At 33.7% G+C, this 22,291-nt stretch overlaps 1 protein-coding gene across 1 annotated transcript; it reads right to left on the minus strand.

The window, feature by feature from the left end:
• Nucleotides 1-4,056: 4,056 nt before the first annotated feature.
• LOC133175728 (uncharacterized) lies at nucleotides 4,057-14,275 on the minus strand. Its single transcript, XM_061310835.1, has 19 exons — nucleotides 14,086-14,275; nucleotides 13,779-13,883; nucleotides 13,476-13,667; nucleotides 13,099-13,332; nucleotides 12,552-12,836; nucleotides 8,786-9,008; nucleotides 8,363-8,526; nucleotides 8,005-8,268; nucleotides 7,652-7,774; nucleotides 7,408-7,486; nucleotides 7,000-7,121; nucleotides 6,529-6,626; nucleotides 6,062-6,212; nucleotides 5,823-5,960; nucleotides 5,576-5,689; nucleotides 5,262-5,471; nucleotides 4,889-5,074; nucleotides 4,532-4,717; nucleotides 4,057-4,349 (listed from the first exon to the last, which is right to left on the minus strand). Exons 1-19 carry the CDS (start codon nucleotides 14,273-14,275, stop codon nucleotides 4,081-4,083), a joined length of 3,333 nt encoding a protein of 1,110 aa, XP_061166819.1. The 3' UTR covers nucleotides 4,057-4,080.
• Between the last annotated feature and the right edge of the window lie 8,016 nt (nucleotides 14,276-22,291).

Below are 22,291 nucleotides of genomic sequence, written 5' to 3' on the forward strand. Positions count from 1 at the left end.
TTCCGAATCATTATGAATATTCAAATTATGTTCAATAAAAGTATACAATCACTCCTTAAGCCTTTTTTATGATAGTTATGTATTATTATTTCCATTAATGAAGTGTTAAAAATGTCAAAAGTTTGACCCCCTCTCCCAAATTAAGTTCTTTATGTCAGGTAAGTCCAAAGCTTTTTCTGAAGAAAAATTACAAAATTTAACATAATTTAATTTTCGGTGGCCTTTTCTTCCTTTTTCTTTTTTAAAAAAAAAAAATATTATCTGTATAGCACAAAATGATTTATATCTCAATGAAACGATATTAAATACATTAGGATTAAATTAGGTAAATATAAATTGTTCAAGTTCTCTGACCAAAAGGTCCTTACATCTAAATTAGAATACGATCGAATCGACCTTTACATTAACCAACTAATCGATTCTCTGATAACTTTGAATTTTATATGATTCATTTTAGTTTACACAGAATTTGTTTAAAATATTTTCTCATAAATGTCAAAAGAACCATTAAGGGTTCCTTTTTTAGTTGAACGATGTCTAGAAAGTATTTTTCAATTCAGAAACTTGTAGGTTACCATACAAGTGAAAAACCATTTTGATTATTATATATATACATGTACATGTATACTTTTGTTTTATATAATAATTCAGTATTTCGGTACCTGACTGAAATGACACATCGCCTTTTAAAAACCGCAAACATATCACTTATAGTTTCATCGATCAAACATGAGAAATGTTTGACATTAGTTTTATAAATGAGACATTTGTTACAAAATTTGTTTCTGACGACATGAAGATAACGAACAATAATCAAACTCAATGTCCTATTAAACAATACATATTGAGAACAGAGCAAACACGAACTCTGAAAACATCAGATGTGGGATGGAAGAGTTATAATCCCCTGTTGACTCACTGTGAGTCTTTTGTCTAAACTAGTTAAGGCAAGTTATCCGTAGACAATTCAGTATGAAAATAATGATCTAACAGTTTGTTAAAAAAACCATCAATATTCAACCTAGCGATACATGTAGGTTGTATTTTGCAAACAAAGTCATTAATCGACCATAAAATGTTGATTTTAAACGAGATTGTTGATACCCTTGTATCCTCAGCTTTTTGTGAGTAACCTGCCTCGAATCAACTGAGAGACATAAATGCCTGTCTAGGTGAAAATGGGATATTGCTGCATAAATTAGAGAAGCTGACGATCGACAAATTGACGCCATCAAGTCTATCATGATGTTAAACTTGTTAGTTTGTCATAAATTTCTTTCTCTAGTTATACATCCATATATGATTAAGATATGTTCGAGTGATGTGTTTTATCTTAAGTTCAGTGGGATATACTGAATAAAACATATAAACGATAATGAACATTGTTAATTGATAATGTCGTCAGTATATCTAAATGTCGAATTGAAGGCCTCAGGAGAAAAGACTTTGTTTTTTAATATACATTTAAACAGGTCTGCTAATGAAGGGACACTATTAGTACTCATACGAAATCTAACGGATTTTGAAATACCTGTCTTTACACATAGACAAACTACATAGATATTGTTGATAAGGAAGTTAAGCATCTTTCTAATATCAACTTCAGAGTACCACCTGTGTGCAGAATCAGAATGAGTTTTAACACAGTAAGCGTAGAATATGAAAATTTCCTAGTTTTTGTTTTTAATTGATGAAGCAATAACAACTATACATCGCTATTAACAACGATTTGATCCTTTCAAATAGAAAACAAATCAAGGAATATATGGTGTCATTGCAATTAAAAGATAATGATTTAATGAAATTGTGTATTAGATTGATTATTTGTTGTTTAACGTCCCATTCGAGAATTTTTCAATCAGAAAGAGACGTCACCATATGTCGGTGGAAGGCTTCAAATTTAGACCTATACTCAACACTTAGGGCCATTGAGCAGTGAGGGTCCTTTATCGTGCCAACGTGTACTGTGACATGGGACCTCGGTTTTTAAGGTCTCATCCGAAAGACCCGTGATTTTCACTTCTAGTGCTGGGCGCTTGGTTAAGAAACGGTCACTTCCTATGTTTACGTCTTAACGCGGCGCGGCGAACGAGAATCGATCCCGGGCCTCCCGATCACAAAGCGAGCGACCTGCTACTAGGCTACCGTGGCCGGTTAAATTGTGTATTAGTGATGAAACTGAAATTGTTTACTTGTATTGTAAATGGATACAACTTGAAGAGGTCAGTTTTCAATATTTTTAAGATTCCCAACAATCAAAATGATTTTGAATTATTGTACCTGGATTCCAAAACTCCATAAAAATCCTTACAAACAAAGATACATAGCGGGTTCCAGTAAATGTTCTACCAAGCCTCTTTCTTTACTCCTCAATAAATATTTACAGCAGTTAAGGAGAAACTTCATGAGTGCTGTACAACAGTATATTCCAGAAGTGGTGTAAATCATATTTGGATACTTAACAATTCAAAGGAACTTTTAGAAAATTTGAAATCACAAAATTTCACCAAAATCAATAACATCACAACGTACGATTTTTCAACATTTTACACAACCATTCCTCACAATAAATTAAAGTCCAGGCTTTTTGAAATCACAGACAGCTGCTTTTTCAATAAAAATGGAACTCGTAAATATACTTACCTTGTTACTGCTCATTTGCAATTTTATTTGCTAAAAACATTCTTATTGCACACACAAATACTCTGAAGTTGATATTAAAAAGATGCTTGAGTTTCTGATTGACAATATCTATGTAGTTTTTGGAGATCAGGTCTACAAACAATCTGTTGGAATTTCCATGGTAACCAATGGTGCCAAGTTATAAGCAGACTATTTTTGTATTCATGTGAATCAGAATTTATTCAAAACATCTAGAAGCATGAGAAGAAGAAAACACTTGCTGTGGCGTTCAACTCGACATTTAGATATATCGACGACGTATCATATGTCGATTCGATATATCCCAGTGAACTTAATACAAAAATAAGGACATCACAGAGTCTGACATATCTGTTTCATATTTGGATATTTTACTAGAAAAAGACGTTAGGGATAACCTAATAACAAAACTTTGCGATAAACGTTATGACTTCACTTTTTCTATCGTTAACTTCCCTTACTTTTACAGCAATATGCCCTTATCACCTGCATATGGGGTTTATGTTTCTCAGTTGATTCGCAGGAGCATGCATTACGTATGAACAATTTCTAAAACAAGGCAAGCTATTGACAAACAAGTTGATGAAACAAGGAAATCAACAGTCTCGTTGGAAATCATCATTTTGCAAGTTCTATAGTCGATACAATGTTCTTGTCAGCAAATACAATCTATAATTAAGTCGAATGCTGACCGACTTTTTTTTTATACCAATTGTTATTCACACACTGAACTGTCTACGGATTTTTCCGTTTTCCCGATCATGACAAGGAGCACACGGCGCGTGTGACCAGTCGGCAGGGGATGCTCACTCCTCCATGGCTCCTGATCCCGCCTTCTTTGTTTTTAGGAGGTCCCTGTTTGCTCTGCTTCCGACTTATATTGTTTAAATGGACTATTAGCTTGAATACCGTCCGTTATCTCCATATTTCAGGCACATTTATCGTAAAAATCACAGTATGTCAAAGGATAAATGAATAACTATTGACTGAAGATTCTTTATTTCAATCAAACATTAGCATGATTAAGTTTAAAATTAAAAAAAAAAAGTCGTATGTGTACGAGTGCAATACAAATACTGGTACATTGAATTAAACTTGATATGTAGTTCATGATAACCATTAGTGTTTTATGAATGTCATATGTACTTTTGAGGCTATCAAGTTATACTTATTTGATATTTGCTATTTATAACTAAGAGATTTCGATAATTTGCTTGGTATGGAATGAAGTTACATTACCAATCGCGTCCGCGGTTTGCAAGAAAGTACATTTGCCATGGTAATCAAAAATCTCAAAAGTTCGAGTTTGAAAAGGGATAATTATGGCAGTAGATACTTAGATTAATAGATTAGCTGGATTGGTTATCTATTAAAGACGCATAGTAAATAGTGGTATATTAAGTTTACGTCTAGTTCGTGTTATTCCATCAAAAATAGTTTAAGTTCAAAATATTTCCATGATGAAGTAGGAATGAGATCGGAGATAGAAACACGGCTTTTGAACAAAGTGCATATCCTTCCCTCCATACTGTAGGCGTAAGCAGTGCAATGTCTAGTCTTAACACATCTGTCTGTACATTTAAAGATGGAGGAGGACACTTCATCAGTAATAACCGAATCTGGATTTCGCGGTCTCTCGTATAGTCCAATCAGATCAAACTCTGCTTGTCTGAAAACCACGGCTGTATCTACAATTAGAAAAATCGCAGTTTTGATTACTGACAATGAATCATACTCAAAGAGTTTATATTCATTTGAAGGTAATTGAGGCGTTAATCATAAAATATAGTTGCAACTTCAATTAATTAATTAATTAGTAATTTCATAGTTTATATTCATTGTCTTGATTGACTTTTGTAGATTAAATTACCGTTTACTTCACAGGTAAAATTGAAAGCTTCCCACTTATGATTCTGTTGACAGGAAATGGTCTCTTGATTCGACAGAGTGGACAGTCTGTAGAACTGGTTACAAGTGAACGTCGCAGAAAGTCCGTCTGGGCTCAGAACATAAGCTCCATTGGGTAACGAGGACGGAAATAAAGGACAATAATTATCTAAAACATTGAGAAAGGGAAGCTATCTTAGCTTACATGCATACGATGCACTTATTTGAATTTCCTTATCAAAATCATTGATCATTTAATAAAGCCCCTATTTCCTTTGTTATATTCGATATGAAATCATAATAATGGTATCTTAATGGTTAATTAAACAGGAAGACAAACATAAACATGGAGAAATGCTATCGTTCCACTGTGCTGTACTGAGGCAGGTCACTGTCTTGGAACCAGAACCGTCTGCCATGTGTAGACTATTATTACAAGACACGGTGACAAAGGTACCGAATGTTACGTTGTTGGTGCTCAAGTAATATCCGGTGCCTGGTTCTTCCAGTGAGCTGCAGTTCTTTACTTTAAAGAAGGAAGATCATCGTTGCAATGCAGTTGAACACGTAATTTTGACAATTCAAGCATAAGCTCATATTATTGCATTTTGCTCAAAAAATATTGAAATGAATTCCCTTTGTCTTTATATTTTGTTAGCTTTTGTCAGGCAAAGAAATAGTTTTATAATCAAATGGAGTGATTAAACTCGCACCAATGCATTTTCCTACGTCATCCTTCCAGTAGTAATCACCGCCGGATTCCTGGCACGTTACTGTCTTTAACGTCGCGTTATTGTTCAGAACATATCCTGCATTACATTCAAATTGTAGCTGAGATGTGACAGTGAAGAAGTCGACAGTGTGAGGATGATAAGAAGAGGCAAAAGAAGCTTGCTCCTCAATCTTCCCTTCACAATGTGTATCTGTAAGTTAGAAAACTCTATTGGCTGATGTTGGGTACAAATTTTGCGCATAAATCAAGAGCTTTGCAAAAAAAGAAATCATAGGCAAAATTAGTTTTACTTACCGTATGTTCTGTAAACTGGCAGAGCTGGACTTTTTGTAAAGGGAAAACACCAAGTCTCTTGTACTGTTCCGTAAACATATAGAGAATTTCCACAAAAACAATGTCTTGAAGAGTCTGGAAAAGAACACAAAAATCAATATGTCGTAATTGAATTTACGAAAAAAATACATTAAAGTAATTTGGAGAAATAGAAAGCGATTTATTCAGCACAAGTACTTGAAAAAAGATGCTTCAGACAACTAAATACCTTGATTTTCATAAAAGGAATAAAACTGATAATATGATGCCTTGCAAGTGGCTCTGCAGTCTTCATCTGAAGATACTAAAGACTGAACAACAAAGTCTCCTTCCACATTCAAAAAGCATCCCAAATATCTCGTGGAATCTACGAAAAAACCGATATATAACCGATATGCATATTATTTCAACTTCTCAATAAACGGCGCATTTCACACACAAATTTTCAACGACAAAATATATTCTTACGGTTAAACTGTGACAAAGGTTGTCCATATAAAGATACACGGAGAGAAACCCGCTGCTGAGAAGATTGCGGATACAGTCTTAATTCTCGTGTTATGATTGGCTGGGAGTAAAATTGTATAACGCGACTGTATCTGTCAACATTTCCAGATATCTGAAACAGACAGAATACATATCTAAAACGGAAAGAATACATATCTAAAACACTTTGCTGCCGATTTCTCTCTTTCTCACATCAAGTATGATAAAATACTAGTATCCATATATATATATATATATATATATATATATATATATATATATATATATATATATATATATATATATATATATATATATACATGTATACATATACCATTCAGTAGAAATTCTATTTATGTATTTTTAGAGGAACATATAATAAAATATTTATTTAAAATCAATCACGTTAATAGTAGATTGCTAGAGCACTCAAATACCATGCAACTTACATTTGTTGAGCCATTGATTGCAACGACTATATCTGCATTCTCTAAATTCTTGTACATTAATATATATGACCTCACCCAGGACTCTGTTAGCACATCACCTAAAATAAACTTACAGTATATATCATAATTTATCCAATATTTATACTCATTTACAGGTCAAACAGCAAAACAGTCGCTACAGTAACCCAATTAGAAAATTGATATTTTTTAAATCTGTTCTACCATTACAGTATCATGAGAAATACTTAAAGGGCTTTGATAAAGCTTGTCACCCACATCTTCTACGAATTAATATGCCATTTTAAAAATATATTTACAACATTAAACCAATATAGAATAAGACTAAAATCATAAAGTTTTAAAAAACAATTCTATGTATTTCATATTACTAGTATTTTACTCCCATTATTCCTGTGTTGCTTGTAAGTCAGCATTGTAAAACTAGATTTTAACATTGCATCAACACCATACCTTGTGTCTGAATAGCAGTAATGATGTAGTCTTCTGTAAATGTGAACTTAATGTATGGTTCAGAGTCGGAATCTTCAGGTCTCCAGCTATGATCTATGCTGTAGTTAGCATACGCATTGATTCTGAATGGAAAATTACTTCATCAATATTGTATTAAATAATTGAAATCTTATCTAATTCAACTGATATAACCCATATATTCAACAGTTTACTATGAAAAACCCCCACTCAATATAAATAAATTGAAAAAAAAAACAATTTAATTAAGAAAATAAAATTTAAAAAAAAGCTTTCCAGGTAATAAATTCGTCTCAGAGTATTATGAAAATAGTAATAAACATTAATAAAACCTGTATAAAACTTTTCCTGATAAATTCCATATCATCATAGTTATCAGTGAAACCTTACCGAAAACCTTCATCTGAAATACCAGATTCTGTAGAAGATGGAGCAATGGAATAATCCGTTATAACTGATAGTGACGGGTCTAAAATAATGCAAAGCAAACTCCGTTTATGAATTCATTTTCAGCTGCATCTATTTAAACATGGGGTATTCTAAATGCTGTATAAGGAATGCATATTTTTATACTGGTATTCATTGAATATTTCCTTTATTTCATCATAGGAAAGAAGCTGTTACGAGGTCTTACCTTGGTCAAAACAAGTAACAAAGTATTGTGTGTTGTTTCTTTGGATAAAATATTGGCCAGGGATATTTACACCATAAGAATAAAGTTCTTCACAAGACTGCACGGTTTCCTCTCTGTAAAAGTCTGCAAAAAGATAATAAAAATTGTATGAAAATGTTATAAGAATTTAAAGATTAAAAAATACATTTTCACACGTAATATAGGTTGTTGATTTATGATCTAGAGATCAGTAAAATCAGATGTCTTAATCCTTTTTACTAATATATTTTTTTCAAAAGTAAAAAAAAAAGTTAAATATGTACGAATGAAATATCCATAATCATTTTATTCAATAAGTTGCATAATAATCAAACCTAAATCAACTAGGACTCCACTTTCTTTCGAGTCATCGCCACACATTTGAGTTTCGTGACCAGAACAAGCCTTACATTCACCATATTTGTTCTCATAGGTCAAGTTAGTATAACATCGACATCCTTTTTCACGAATAACACCATAACTAGCACTTCTACCGAGGCAAAGTTGAGTACATATTGATGACGTCATCGGATATATATATTGGTGTTCAAAGAGTAATGATCCATTTAAACTGTTTATGTCAATACATCGAACACTTCCTGGAAAAAAACCAATACCAAAATATATATTCAATAAAAAACACATGCAAAAGAGCATACCTATTTGAAAATACAAACCCAAATATATATTTACCGTTAACTGGGGATTTACATATGCCAAAGTGTTTCCCCGAAACCTCTTCCCATGCAAATGAATCCAGATTTAGTGTCATATATCCCATAGAACCATTAAATGTTACATCAGGTTGTGATCTCACAAAAAACCCTTCACTTGATGTGTAATGATCGTTGTGCAATCTGAATAAATAAAGTTTTTACCAAGCATACAAACAGCTATTAAAAGTATTGGTTAATTCTAGCAAAAATGCATTGTTAATTGTGCAATTTTGCCTGTCTTAGAATAATGCTAACTTTAAGTCCTTTTGCAGTAAGTATTCAAACTTGCGCAAAATGCTGGATTACAGCTTTAACGTGATCGTGTCTAAATAATGTTTCAAACCCTCTCAAATTCTAAAAAAGTGAGAAAATCCATTAAAGAAAAAAAAACACACAATACCTATTGGACGTTCCAATAAAAAGATGAATGTCTGACTGAAAAATTGGAATTATTCGTTTTAGAATAGAGACGAGTTCATCATTCAATGCAGGAAGAAATGGAAGGCTGTCATTTTCAATGCATTGAGTGGCAAATGTCTCTCCGGTTGTTAACATTGTTCCAAATCTGTAACAATGTTCTCTATAACCCCAAAACATAGGAGCAGAACCACAGTCTGTTATGTCTGGAAAGTCAGAGAGAAATTATAGAAATACATGTAGATATCTTGTACATTTAGGTTTACAATAGCATAAACGTTTTATAAAGTAGATAAAATAAATCAGGTCAAAAAGAAACTATATAAATATATATATATATATGAGATATATAAAACCATTAAGAACTTGTCTTCCCTATAAATCGCATAATTACCAGACATAGACAAAGCTTAGGTAAAAACATATGATGACAGACATAAAAATGGAGCAAATCTATAAAGCAAGCGTACACAGAAAAATGATGGAAAACACAATTATCTGTACATTCAAAGTATATCTATTTAATTTCTTCTTTTTTAAAAATCTAATGTGAATTCACACAAGTACCACCACCATTAAAGATCTAATGTGAATTCATACATGTACCACCAACATTCAAAGTTGAAATAAAATATCACATGGCAAATTTACTTATTCAAGCAGGTAGTTAACTATATATCAAACAGCTCTTATCATTTAATTTTTCCATTTACATACATTAAAAGATGATGTTACCAGTAAATCCACAAGTCCGTTTAAAAGTCCCATTTTCATTCTGAATTGTGTATGTAGCGTTATAAAATACTCCGTGTGAATACAGATGATCACAAGAAAAGGCAGGGTATTCAATATCATATTCTAAAATGAAAATATGTTTAAAATTATTTATAGTATAAAATTAATGAAAAAAAAAAATGCAAAAATATTTTGTTAACTTAAAATCAGAATAAAAAATCCATTAATTAAAATGTATTTTGGGAATCTTAGACTATCAAATAATGAAGCTTCCGTGTAAATATAATTCAATGTTAAAACAGAAAATTTTACAAGAGGCCCAAGGTCCTTAACGGTCACCTGAGTATAATACAACAATTTAGAAGTTAAATACACTGACAGATGAAGCTTTGTTGCCCTAAAGCAAGAGAAGTAGGAAGATCAGGATCAACAAAATAATTAGTCTAGTATTCAGTATCAACTCATAACTTAAGTTCTAATCTGTCCCCCACTTAATATTATCACCATGCAGACTATTAACATACTATTAGTGCTTCTGTACTATTTTTAAACCCATATTAAGACCTCTAGCATTGACCTCTCTTATGGTCTTTGAAGAACTTTTGATAAGATAAGTTATTTTTGTCTCATTTTTATTTATCTATTACTTACAGGTCTGCCTGATTATTAAAACTAAGAAAGTACTTTTTGAATTATACGATAAACATTCTTGCATAATTATTTTATTCTATTAATCTTTCAAATACAATATTTACAGTGATTAATTATCAAAGGTGAATGGAAAAGGGGAATAACTTCTCTCAGTAGAATATAAATTAATAGAGCCCTGTCCAGGACCAGAATGCTTAGACAAATTGTCCAGATGTTCAAAAATCTGGTAGAAATACGCTTACTCATATCATTTAAACTTTTACTCAGTTTGCTTTCGATGTGCCCAGAAGCAGAGAAGAATTTCACAGGTACAATGCATTTTCACTACAGATTCAACAAAGCCTTACCCTAACACCAGAACCCAAGACCAAAGGTCAAGAAATTTACAAATTTGGACGAGTTACCCTCATCATCATAACTATGGACTTCAAAGAATTAACACTTTTCCACTATATTATCAAAAGTCCCCCCCCCCTTCCTCGTTATGCCAGAACCCCTGACCCTAGGACCACAAGATTTAAAAATTCTGTTCAAAGCTCCCATCTTCATCATAGCTAAGCAATTTATTTATCAGCTCAACACTAAGGAACAGACAGGATTAGTTAATGATTAATTAATAGAATTCATGCATTTTCACAATATAATCAATAGAGCCCCCCTCCCCCCCCCCCTCCTCAAGAACCCCCAAAACTGAGGCCATGTATTAAAAAAATTTGGAAGAGGCATCCTTGCCTATCATAATCATGCACTTAGTTTGTTTAAATAATCTCCAGTAGCAAAGAAGAAGATTTTCATAGAATCAATGCATTTTCACTATATAATCAATAGAGCCCCGCCCTAACACCGGAACCCCTGACCCTGGGGCCATGAAATACACAATTTTTAAAAAGGCATCCTTATGCATCATAACCATGCACTTAGTTTGTTTAAATAATCTCCAGTAGCAGAGAAGGAGATTTTCAAAGAATCAATGCATTTTCACTATATAATCAATAGAGCCCCACCCTAACACCAGAACCCCTGACCCTGGGGCCATGACATTCACAATTTTTGAAAAGGCATCCTTATGCATCATAACCATGCACTTAGTTTGTTTAAATAATACCCAGGAGCAGAGAAGAAGATTTTCAAAGAATTAATGCTTTTTCACTAGATAGTCGATAGAGCCCCGCCCTAACACCAGAACCCCTGACCCTGGGGCCATGACATTCACAATTTTGGAAGAGGCACTCTTGCTCATCATAACTATGTACTTAGTTACTTTACTTAATACCCAGGGGCAGAGAAGAAGATTTTCAAAGAATTAATGCTTTTTCACTATATAATCTATAGAGCCCCGCCCTAACACCAGAACCCCTGACCCTGGGGCCATGAATTTCACAATTTTGAAAGAGGCACTCTTGCTCATCATAATTATGTACTTAGTTACCTTATTTAATACCCAGGAGCAGAGAAGAAGATTTTCAAAGAAATAATGCACTTTCACTATATGATCTATATAGCCCCACCCTGGGGCCAGAACCCCTGACCCTGGAGCCATGAATTTCACAATTTTGGAAGAGGCACTCTTGCTCATCATAACTATGTACTTAGTTACTTTATTTAATACCCAGGAGCAGAGAAGAAGATTTTCAAAGAATTAATGCATTTTCACTATATAATCAATAGAGCCCCGCCCTTACACCAGAACCCCTGACCCTGGGGCCATGAATTTCACAATTTTGGAAGAGGTACTCTTGCTCATCATAACTATGTACTTAGTTACCTTATTTAATACCCAGGAGCAGAGAAGAAGATTTTCAAAGAAATAAAATAAATGCACTTTCACTATATGATCTATATAGCCCCACCCTGGGGCCAGAACCCCTGACCCTAGGGCCATGAATTTCACAATTTTGGTAGAGGGCTCAATGCTTATTACAATGATGCCAACAGTTTGACTGCTTGATGTCCAGGAGTAAAGAAGAAGATTTTTAAAGATTGCATTATTTTTGGTGGTTTTAGCCCCACCCCTCAGGCCCCAGGGGGGCAGGGACCATGAAATTCACAATTTTTGTTTCCCTTCACCCATAGATGCTATATGCCAAATTTGGTTGAAATTGGTTAAGCGGTTTCAGAGAAGAAGCTAAAAATGTTCAAATGTTAACGCACGACGCACGCCGACGGACGAGAACGGATAGCAATAGGTCACCTGAGTGACTCAGGTGACCTAACAAAAGGAATAACAGAATTTTTAATTGACGAACAATGGTTAAAAAAATTATGCTTTGAATCTAATAATGCTGATGAATATTTTTTTTCAGTTTGTAAAAGGGGGACAATGAAGTAAATCAAGTGATCAAGTAAACGCAAGATACTGATACCTAGATTATAAACATCAACTTTATCCGCATCTGGGCAGTGCTGGATATTGTTTCCCAAGCAAAAGGCATTACTGTTCCCCAAAAGTCTATTGCTGGCACCCAAAGAATCAGGGGTAAGCAAATCTACATCTGTCTGATTACCACACCAGCACGTGTTTCTGCCAACCATGGCAAAATTCTGATCTGCCCCAGAGCAGACTTGTTTGCACTGAGTTAAAGTCATAATGCCATATCCAAGAATTAAAGGTTCTAAGTTGGCAGGATGCTGAAACACTCCGATAAAATCTGAATAAAAAAGTCAAGGTCTCCTACTTATGTTTAAAATGACTTTTCATTAAAAAAATCTTTAAAGTAGAATGTATTAATTTATGCTTTAAAAGCTTTAAAATGTTTTTTTTTCACTTTTGCATAACCGTAAGACATATAAATTGTGAACTTTTAATTCTTCAAAACAATTTAATTGTTTCTCCTGATGGAACATTTTGTATTCACACAATGTAAAGAGATTAATAAACTGAAACACTTGTTCATTTGTCTCTTCTGATACCTTTTTCGGTTTCACACACAGCTGCTGAGGCCTGAGTTGTGTCGGACGAGGTACCGATGAAAGTGTTTAAATACTCCTGGTCCTGGAACAGCACTCTTTGTCGATATGAATCTCCGGAGAAATCAGTATCCGTCATGTATTTTGACATTGAACCAGATGTCCATGCCGGTGCTCCAAGCAAAATCGATTCAAAATATCCCAGCAACACCACGGGCTTAACTAGACGTTCTGAACCTACAATTTGCAAAAGGTAATATACATATTATTTTAAAATATCAAAACTAGTTCTTGCCCTGGGGTCATATGCCGAGATTTCTTTTCATATATTATATTAGTTTTGTTTATAATAAGGAAAATGCCATTTTATATCGACATACCCATGATAACCTTCGCAATGAAATGATGCTGTTGTTGGTTGTTGATTGTAGCCAGCCTACCTCCTTGTTGTGCACATGCAGACCGCCATTCTAGAATTGGTTGGTATCCATAGCCAGTTGTCGAGTTTAAAAGAACACTATAACAGGTTCCGTTTAATGCAAACCATCCCTCTTCACAATCAGTAGAACCATCTAATTTCATAATATTTGATTTTAACTTATTTGAGCAAAAATAAATTTAGCAATCATTTCATTTTGCTATCTAAGAATTTTTCTATACTTTTAAAAAGGAATTTTAATTACCATAGAATTTACAATGCTGAATGCCACTTTTTAGTACATAATGGCCGTGTATTCTTATTCCAGCATCAAACAGTGTTTTACAAGAGCTGTACAATGGATATTCATCTACAAAACAGTGTCAAATGAAATGATTATCTGTAAAAAAAAACAATTTTTAATTGTTTTATATCTTTTATGTTCAAATATATGCATAATGTTTTACAATTCATGATCAAAAACCAATTATTGGCGAACACTGCAAAAATAAACATTAAACATTATAATGATATCTAATGATAAAATGTAATATGTAAAAGTAATGAGATACCTATCTTATAGACGGACACACTAGATTGCAAATCACCACAAATTTGAATCTTGGAGTTGGCGCATCTAGCTGTACAGGATTTCATAGTATTCACCAGAAGTGTGTCATTACATCGACACACTGACGGAGATAGCAGAGCGTAAGTCATATTTTTGGCACGACAAATTTCTACACATAGCTCAATCGTCATGCTATCCGAAGACAGGGCTACAGGAGAACTATCGTCGCTCAAAAAACAGCCCACGTACTCTGTAATGGCAGTTACATTCCAAATAAGTACTCGTATATGTTTTATCATTTATTAATCTACTTCCATCACTTTCTTGTGGTAAGTCATCTAGGATATTATTTTGTTTAATGTGGTTCTTATTCTTCCCACAAGTATAAGTATTCTGGAGTTGCTGGTGAATTCTAATTAACAATAACTATGTTGTATTTGGAGACCAGGTCTACTATCTTTAAATTCAAAGGGTACTTATTTAATTGTGCCCATTTATCAATACAATTTGTTTTTTATATTCCTATGAAGAATTTATTTCAAAAAGCCAAAAAAAAGAAAAAAAAAGAAAAAAAAAAGAGAAGTATTTTGCATTTTAAACTGAAAATAACATTGAAAAAGACAGCAGCATTTCAGACTTAGCTTAGAGTAAGTTTTTCATATACTATACTCATAATTTTTATACATGTTATCATTTAAGAATCATTTTACAGAATATAAAAAAATAACGTTGCATTTCCCCATGTGCACTTTTCAAACACAATCACAAATAGATCGGCTGCTCCTGCGACCGATTGTTATTTATTGATATCACTGACACAGCAACCTATAAAAAATCACCTTTCTTCCTTTAGATACGTTGTCTATTGCTTTGTTACATTTAAACTTTTTAATTTTTGAAAGTAAGTAATCAAAATAAATGAATGAAATGAATGAATGGTTTTCAATACTTTGTTTCAATGATAAAGTGTCTGCTAGTTGTTTTCCGAAAGATTTTATCATGTGTACAAGCCATATAGTCTTTGAATTTCGAAAAGTTTCCATTAAATACAACACTTTACATCGAAATATATATATTTAATATGAAAGACTTTGAATGAAAGACACATGACACGCTTACTAGAAAAAGGTGACATTGGTTGAATGACCAACGTTCTGCGTCACATGAAGCCTGCTTTGAATTCATTCTGTTCTCTGAACTTCTTTTTATGATGAAGCATTTGCATACTAACGTTTATTATGTATATCGGAGTCGCAAATTTGCAGTTTATATCACTGTATATCCCTTTTAACATTAAGAGATGACGGGGTTTACAAAATTACAATTTTCAGAATAACTTTTCCTTAAAATGCACAGATATACAGATCTTGTAAAATTAAACGAACAAAAAAATCCACATATCTATCTAAATATTATATATATAGCCTCTTAATTAATTGATCTTACTTTCACAAATTTCAATTATTGAGCATATCCACTATACAACGTATTTATATTTCGACGAATATATTACACGGGGTGATAGCGAATTCAGAAGACTAAAGCTTGCCAATGAGCTGAAGCATTTTCTAAGTTAGAACAAGATGTGTTTGTGAAACACTGATGCCCCAGTATGGCAGCTTATGGCGAAAGTTAAAGTTTCTCAAATGCAAGTCAAACTCAAGGTCAAAAGATCAAAAATGTTGGTATCCAAAGAAAAGTCTTGTCTAGAGGAATATACCTGTGAAATTTGAAAGCCCTAGCACCAACTGTTCAAAAGTTATGGCGAAGGTTAAGTAAGTAAAACGTCAAGGTCAAGGTTAAATGGGACCCCAAGGGAAGGTCTTGTCACAAGTGATACACATGTTCGTGAAATATGAAAGCCCCAGAACCAAACGTTCACATGTTATGGCCAAGGTTAAAGTCTTTTAAAAGTAGGTCAAACTCCAAGGCCAAGCTCAATGCCAAAATTGTTGGTATCCAAAGGAAGGTCTTGTCACAAGGATTACATATGTGAAAAAGTTATGCCCAAGGTTAAAGTTTTTCAAAAGTAGGTCAAACTCCTAGGTCAAGGTCAAAGGGTCAAAGTGGTTGGTATCCAAAGGAAGTTCTTGTCACAAGGACTAGATACTTAAATATGAAAGCCCTAGCCCCGAACATTCAAAAGTTATGGCCAAGGTTTAAGTTTTTCAAAAGTAGGTCAAACTCCCAGGTCAAGGTCAAAGTGGTTGGTATCTAAAGGAAGGTCTTGTCACAAGGAATAAACATGTGAAGTTTGAAAGCCCAAACACCAACTGTTCAAAAGTTATGGCCAAGGTTATTAAAGTCTCATAAAATTTTGCAAAAGTGGGTCAAACTCCAAGGTCAAGGTCAAAAGATCAAATATGATGGTACCCAAAGTCAAAGCTCTAACCAATCAAAAGTTATGGACAAGGTTAAAGTTTTTGCAGACAAACAGACAGGCAGACGGATGGACAGGGCAAAAACTATATACCCCCGAATCTTCGATACGGGGGCAAAAAAGGCTTTCTGGGTATACTATGCTGAAACAATTGTTAATTAAAGCATCAAATTTTAGTCAGAAGAAGATGAGATATTTTGTTTTAAAGAAATCATTACCTGGAGACTTCTCACAAATGAAATTTCTTTTCATGTCACCGAAACGTTCTATTTGTCCTAATGCGTCAATATATGCGTATTCGTCTTGAGTTGTATTGTAAAAGGTAAGGTTTCCCAGTTGTCTCCCCATGGACGACCGGAAATAAGATGAATATTGACCTGTAGCCTTGAAACCTGAAAATAACACAAATTGAGAGATCTCGTATATGTAAAGTACACGTAATTTTGAAACGTAATTAACCTACACTGAACACCATCTTTATAATTGAAAATAAAAGATTAATGAAATACATTCCAAAAAGGCTACTAAAGTTTTATTTAATAATCCCCCCCCCCCAAAAAAAAAATCAATCCATCAGCTTTGAAATATTTTATCCAAAAATATTTTCCCCCAATTTCTTCAGTTTCATAAGTTGGAAAATGGAAAATGAGCAAATTTCTTCACTTATCATCTTAGACACGTTTAGTTCCCCCTCCTCTTCCCCTCCCCCCGAAAAAAATTCACACCTTTGTTTTTTTCTTCCAAAAATAGAGCTTATTGCTGAACACCATAGGAATTTTAGTGTTTGTGACGTTCTAACGTTTTCCAGAATCTTAAATACTACGTTACAAGGGATTTGACCGAGATCGTTTCTCTAGAGTCGGTCAACGGTAATACTCATCGCTGACGTTTAACGGCTTTTAAGGGGACCAAGTAACAGTCTAGCCGTCCTTTTATCGAATACGGTATTACCTACATAACTAAATGTCTTTTTATGCATTTTTAGTCCATAATGAATTTAAATTGGGTCATTTATTTTATTGATTTATTCCATAGCAATTTTTTACCTTTTTTTTCATATGTGCGTATAAAACGTAGTGCATGATTCATTGATAACAGGTTTTTGCATAGCATTGTAGCAATTTACTACAAAATACTGCTGAAAAATGGAGCCCAGTAAGTACTCTCTACGCATATATTTGGGAGAGATAGAAAAGAGGGAAGGGGAGACGTACATTTATGTTCAAATTTTATCGATTGAATTTCAATGCATTTTTAAGTTTTAATACATTTGTATTCCCATATACTATGATTAATACCGACCGGCAGAATGTAAAGCCTATATTTAAATAGACATGCACTCCTTGATTCTGAGAGGGGGGTCTGGCAGATTTTGAAAATAAATAGTCTGTCCTCGACCGGCAAGAAAATAAATAATCTGTCCTTGACTAGTGCTACTAACCCCCCCCCTCCCCCACGAAATAGATTTTCCCTTTCTTCTTTTGCTTGTCAAACTTTTTATCAGAGTAGAAGAAAAGAGGAAAATAAATAATTTCTCCTTGGATGGAATAATGATACGAAAATGAATAATCTAACGCGAAAATTTTTACCAGCCCCTCCTTCAAAATTAAATGGTCGTCCCCTGATTGGACTGAAAAGGCACGTTCGTATGCGTTTTCTCAAGATGTATTATAAAGATAATAAGGAACAATCGTCTCTACCCCTACTCTTCCCTTTTCTTTCACTTTTCCCGCTTTCCTCCTCAAATCTACGCATTATAAATAAATTTTAATAAATAGGAAGATTCAAAGAATTCAAAATTAAGAATTGGGCGGAGAAGGGGTTCCTTCTCTCATATTCGTCAATAACGTGGAAGAGCTGTAAAAAAAAGTTGCGGAAGGGGCGTTGGTGAAGCTGATCTCTGAACGAAAACCATGTCCAAGTGTTCCCTCTGAAGAAGAGGTTTTGAATGAAAATTTGCTAATTCCTACACTGTGCATCGCAAGGGAGCGTGCTATTTTTTTTCATTATTGCATTTTTTTTAAAATGATTAAAACATATACTGGTTTATACATCGAGTTTCGATGGTTGGTTTTTATTTGGGTGCTTAAGCACTTTGCTGTATACTTCTTATAGTAAGAGGAGGTTATCATATGGTTTGTACTCCCTCTCTCTCTCTCTCTCTCTCTCTCTCTCTCTCTCTCTCTCTACAAACCCTAACTACGATTCTAAATGGTCGCTTTTTACGCATTATTGGTTTTATTATGATTTATTTCGAAGTTTGTACTTCGACCTAAAGGGAGTAAAGTCAGACATCTGATGTAACAAGTGGATTGTGGTCTTGAAATTTTCGTGACAGTCTAATGTACAGTTCACAATTGCAAGAAGCGATTCCATTTTTATTTTTTGTAAACATGAAGATGTTTAGTTAATCAGGTAAATGTGGCCGGAGGGGGACTGGGGCCGGCCCTCTTATATTATGTGCCCGTTAACGTATTTGAAGGGTAAAAACGAAGCGGATTGAAATGAGAGAATACCCCCCCCCCGCCCCTTTACACTTTTTGACGCAAAATACTTGAACCTGAGCTGCATGTACATGTAACGCAACAAAGATGTAGAATGATATCAACTTTATTGGTTTTTATTCAAAATCTTATACATGAGAAAAATAAATCTCTTGCTGTGGCCTTCAACTCGTCATTTAGATATATCGACGAGGTGTTATCAAATTTAACAATAGTTATTCCCATTCATATGTTGACACGATATATCCCAGTGAGCTTGAAATAAAAGACGCCAAAGATTCTGACAAATCTGTTTCATGTTTGGATATTTCAGTAGAAAAAAAAACGTAAATGGTTAACTAACAACAAAGCTTTTTCTATGGTCGATATAATGACCTTGTCAGCAAATACAATCTATCATAAAGTCATATGCTAACTGACGTTTTTCATACTAATTGTTAGGCAATTATTTACACGTGAATTGTCGACGGATTTTACCGTTATTTACCGATCATGACAAGGAGCACATGGTGGGTGTGACCGGTCGGCAGGGGATGCTCACTCCTCCATGGCACCTGATCCAACCTCTGATCTTTTTGGAGGTCCACGTTTGCTCTGCTCCCGATTTGTATTGTTTTAATGGACTCTGAGCTTGAATACTGTTCGTTATATCATATTTCATTTTTATAGTTCGATTGCGTTAATACAAGATAAATATTTCATTTCAAGTATGAATTGGTGATAAATATTCAAGCAGCCATTTTCTCCAAACTTAGTACTAGTGAATTGAAGCAACATGTATAAAGAATGAAAACAAATTAGATCAAAGGAAAAAAAATGCGTCTCAAAATTATTAAACATTGTAGTAATATGTGATAAAGTTGTCGCACAGTTGCTCATATCGCACTTGTTTCCTTTCTACCCCCTCCCTATGAAGGATATTTTAAAAATCTCTGCGTACGCTGTACTCAGTATTGTGTTTCCCGTTATGGATAAACTTACTGATTGCGAAAATGTGTTTTGGAGTACCTTTTTTTTTACGTAATGCACTGTATTGCAAGAAAAAAAAACCCTCCCAAAAACCCTGCGGCAACCTGCCGTATATGAGCGAGGATAATGGGTTAAAACTTTGCATACTGATAAACTGATTTATAATTAATAAGAAAGAAACTATCATACACGCGTTTTTTCTATGCAGATATGAACATGTACATGTACTAATTTAGCATTTGACATAATTATTGACAATTATGAATACGAATTCCCTTCTCGGCAGAAATATTCGTTAATTTATGGATACTTATAGTACATTATACAGGTATAATAAGGTTGTTTGGTGTATACATGTAGATCTATGTACTGTCACGAACAGTTAAATATTCATTCTGTTCTACAATTAGCTCTATAATGTTTCTCTACAGAATTATTCAAAATATATCATACTGCAATAGGCACATAGGAGTTTATTGTTACCTTTAATTTATTAGATACTCTTTGGACTTGGAAATAATGTTTCATTTTTCATTCGTAAGTCTGAAGAGTTCCACTTATTTACAAAATTTGGTATTCAAATATCCAGTCTACCGTGTTTTATGATTGGATACGAGTTTTGTAAAATGAATTCTGTTTGTTTTCATCCCAAAGCATTTAGCAAGGGAATTGCGAACACACAAGTTAATATCATATCATATCAGTATTTGTCGTTCAACAAAGTTCAAAATGAAGTTAATAGTGTTTTCTTCAAGAAAAGATTTCTGTGTGTGTCAGTGATTTTATACCATATAAGCAGAATTTTTAGCGAGGATTTAATTTTGGCATTATTAGCGAGGGTGTGGAGATCGCTAATATTGAATATTGCTAAAAATAGATTGCGTTTTATTTGTAATAGCTTCTTTAGTAGACACTTTAAAATCGCTAAAATTGATTCTCGCTAAAAATTAATTACCATTATTTAAAGATAAACCGCAAAATTTGCGTCTCGCTGAAATTTCCACTTATACGGTATTTTGTTATATAACGGATACTCAAAAAAAAAAAAAAAAAAAAAAAAAAAAAAAAAAAAAACCAACAAAACAAAACATAAATTCTAATGAATATACCATTGATTTAGCATATTTTACCTATTATCCATCTTTGTGTCGATGAATCAGACCGTACAATCGACAATAAGTCTTGCAGAAATACAAGTTCTTCTAGATCATCAACAGAAACCAACGAGGCTGCATGGCTAGCACAGTACTGTAGAGCAACTTTAACATATTTCACCGAGAGAGCAAATTTGTAGCACGAGGAATACCCAGGCCTCTTTATCCAGGAAAAGGGACAGTCTGTTGAGTTAAAATAATTGGACATACTACATTTAGGTAATCAAAAAATGTCGGAATAATTAGTTCACAATTTTGCCCATCACCATAAATAATTCAGTGGCCAACAGTTTTTGGGGGGAGGATTTACCATTTATTTTGTAAAGAAAGTAATATAACGTATATTTTTGTATAAATGAGAAATTTATTCAAATGGAAGTCAATTTTGCATATTTTCTTAACAATTCGTGGCACAATTTCGAGATGGGAAAAAACTTACCCGGATTTGGACAAAATGTCGGTTGTGATGAATTCAATAACATAACATTTATGTTACCAATTCCTTGTCGTTCGAGGACTTTACAATTTGCAGCTCTTATCTCATTTAAACCTGAAACTAAAAGTAAAACTAATTTGTAAAATTGGATGTATTTCACAAGGAAGAAAAACTGTTTTATTATTTTTATTTTTGATGCAATAATGATAATCATTTTCATTGCAAACCAGTTTTTAAGCTGTATTTGTTATTATTTCCTCCGCAGAGCTGGTGTTTATTTCCTGGACATGGAGACATACATTCTGACTCGGGTAGATGAGTTACATGTGACTCAACACTAGTGTTGGCACAGAGACATTCAATCCCCTTCAGTAAGGCGTTTACGGAGAGTTGACCACCACAAACCTGAATACACAACTGTCTGTTCATTTGTCCATTTGTGTATGTGGACACTTCAATATCTGGAGTGTTGCTGGCATCGAATTCAACGCATTTGAACATCTCTACCAAAAGGCAAAGTATTATAACCATGGCACGATTAGATTCAGAACACAAAGCAAAAAACTCTTTGAGAAAAAATTAAAATTTCATGTGAACAATTTAGTTTACCTTGTTCTTTACTACAAATAAATGGAGTCTCATTGTCACAAAGTCCATCAACCCAAGATCCCTTGTGAAAATATAAACAGTCATAATCATCAAAGGCTGGATTGCCAAGCCTAAAGAAAAACTCATTATTCAGGCTTCCATCTAACCATACATAA

This window comes from Saccostrea echinata, unplaced genomic scaffold (genome assembly GCF_033153115.1).
Source record: "Saccostrea echinata isolate AGI-Se365-2 ecotype Australia unplaced genomic scaffold, CSIRO_AGI_Sech_v1 ptg000064l, whole genome shotgun sequence".
In the NCBI taxonomy this organism is placed as follows: Eukaryota; Metazoa; Mollusca; class Bivalvia; order Ostreida; family Ostreidae; genus Saccostrea; species Saccostrea echinata.

Coding starts and splice junctions, on each gene's coding strand:
- LOC133175728 (XM_061310835.1), bottom strand. CDS start 14,275: ATGACGATTGAGCTATGTGTAGAAATTTGTCGTGCCAAAAATATGACT. Junction 7,487..7,651: donor TGTTACTTGTTTTGACCAAG/GTAAGACCTCGT, acceptor GCATTATTTTAG/ACCCGTCACTATCAGTTATA. Junction 5,690..5,822: donor TTCCTTTTATGAAAATCAAG/GTATTTAGTTGT, acceptor GTTCTTTTCCAG/ACTCTTCAAGACATTGTTTT.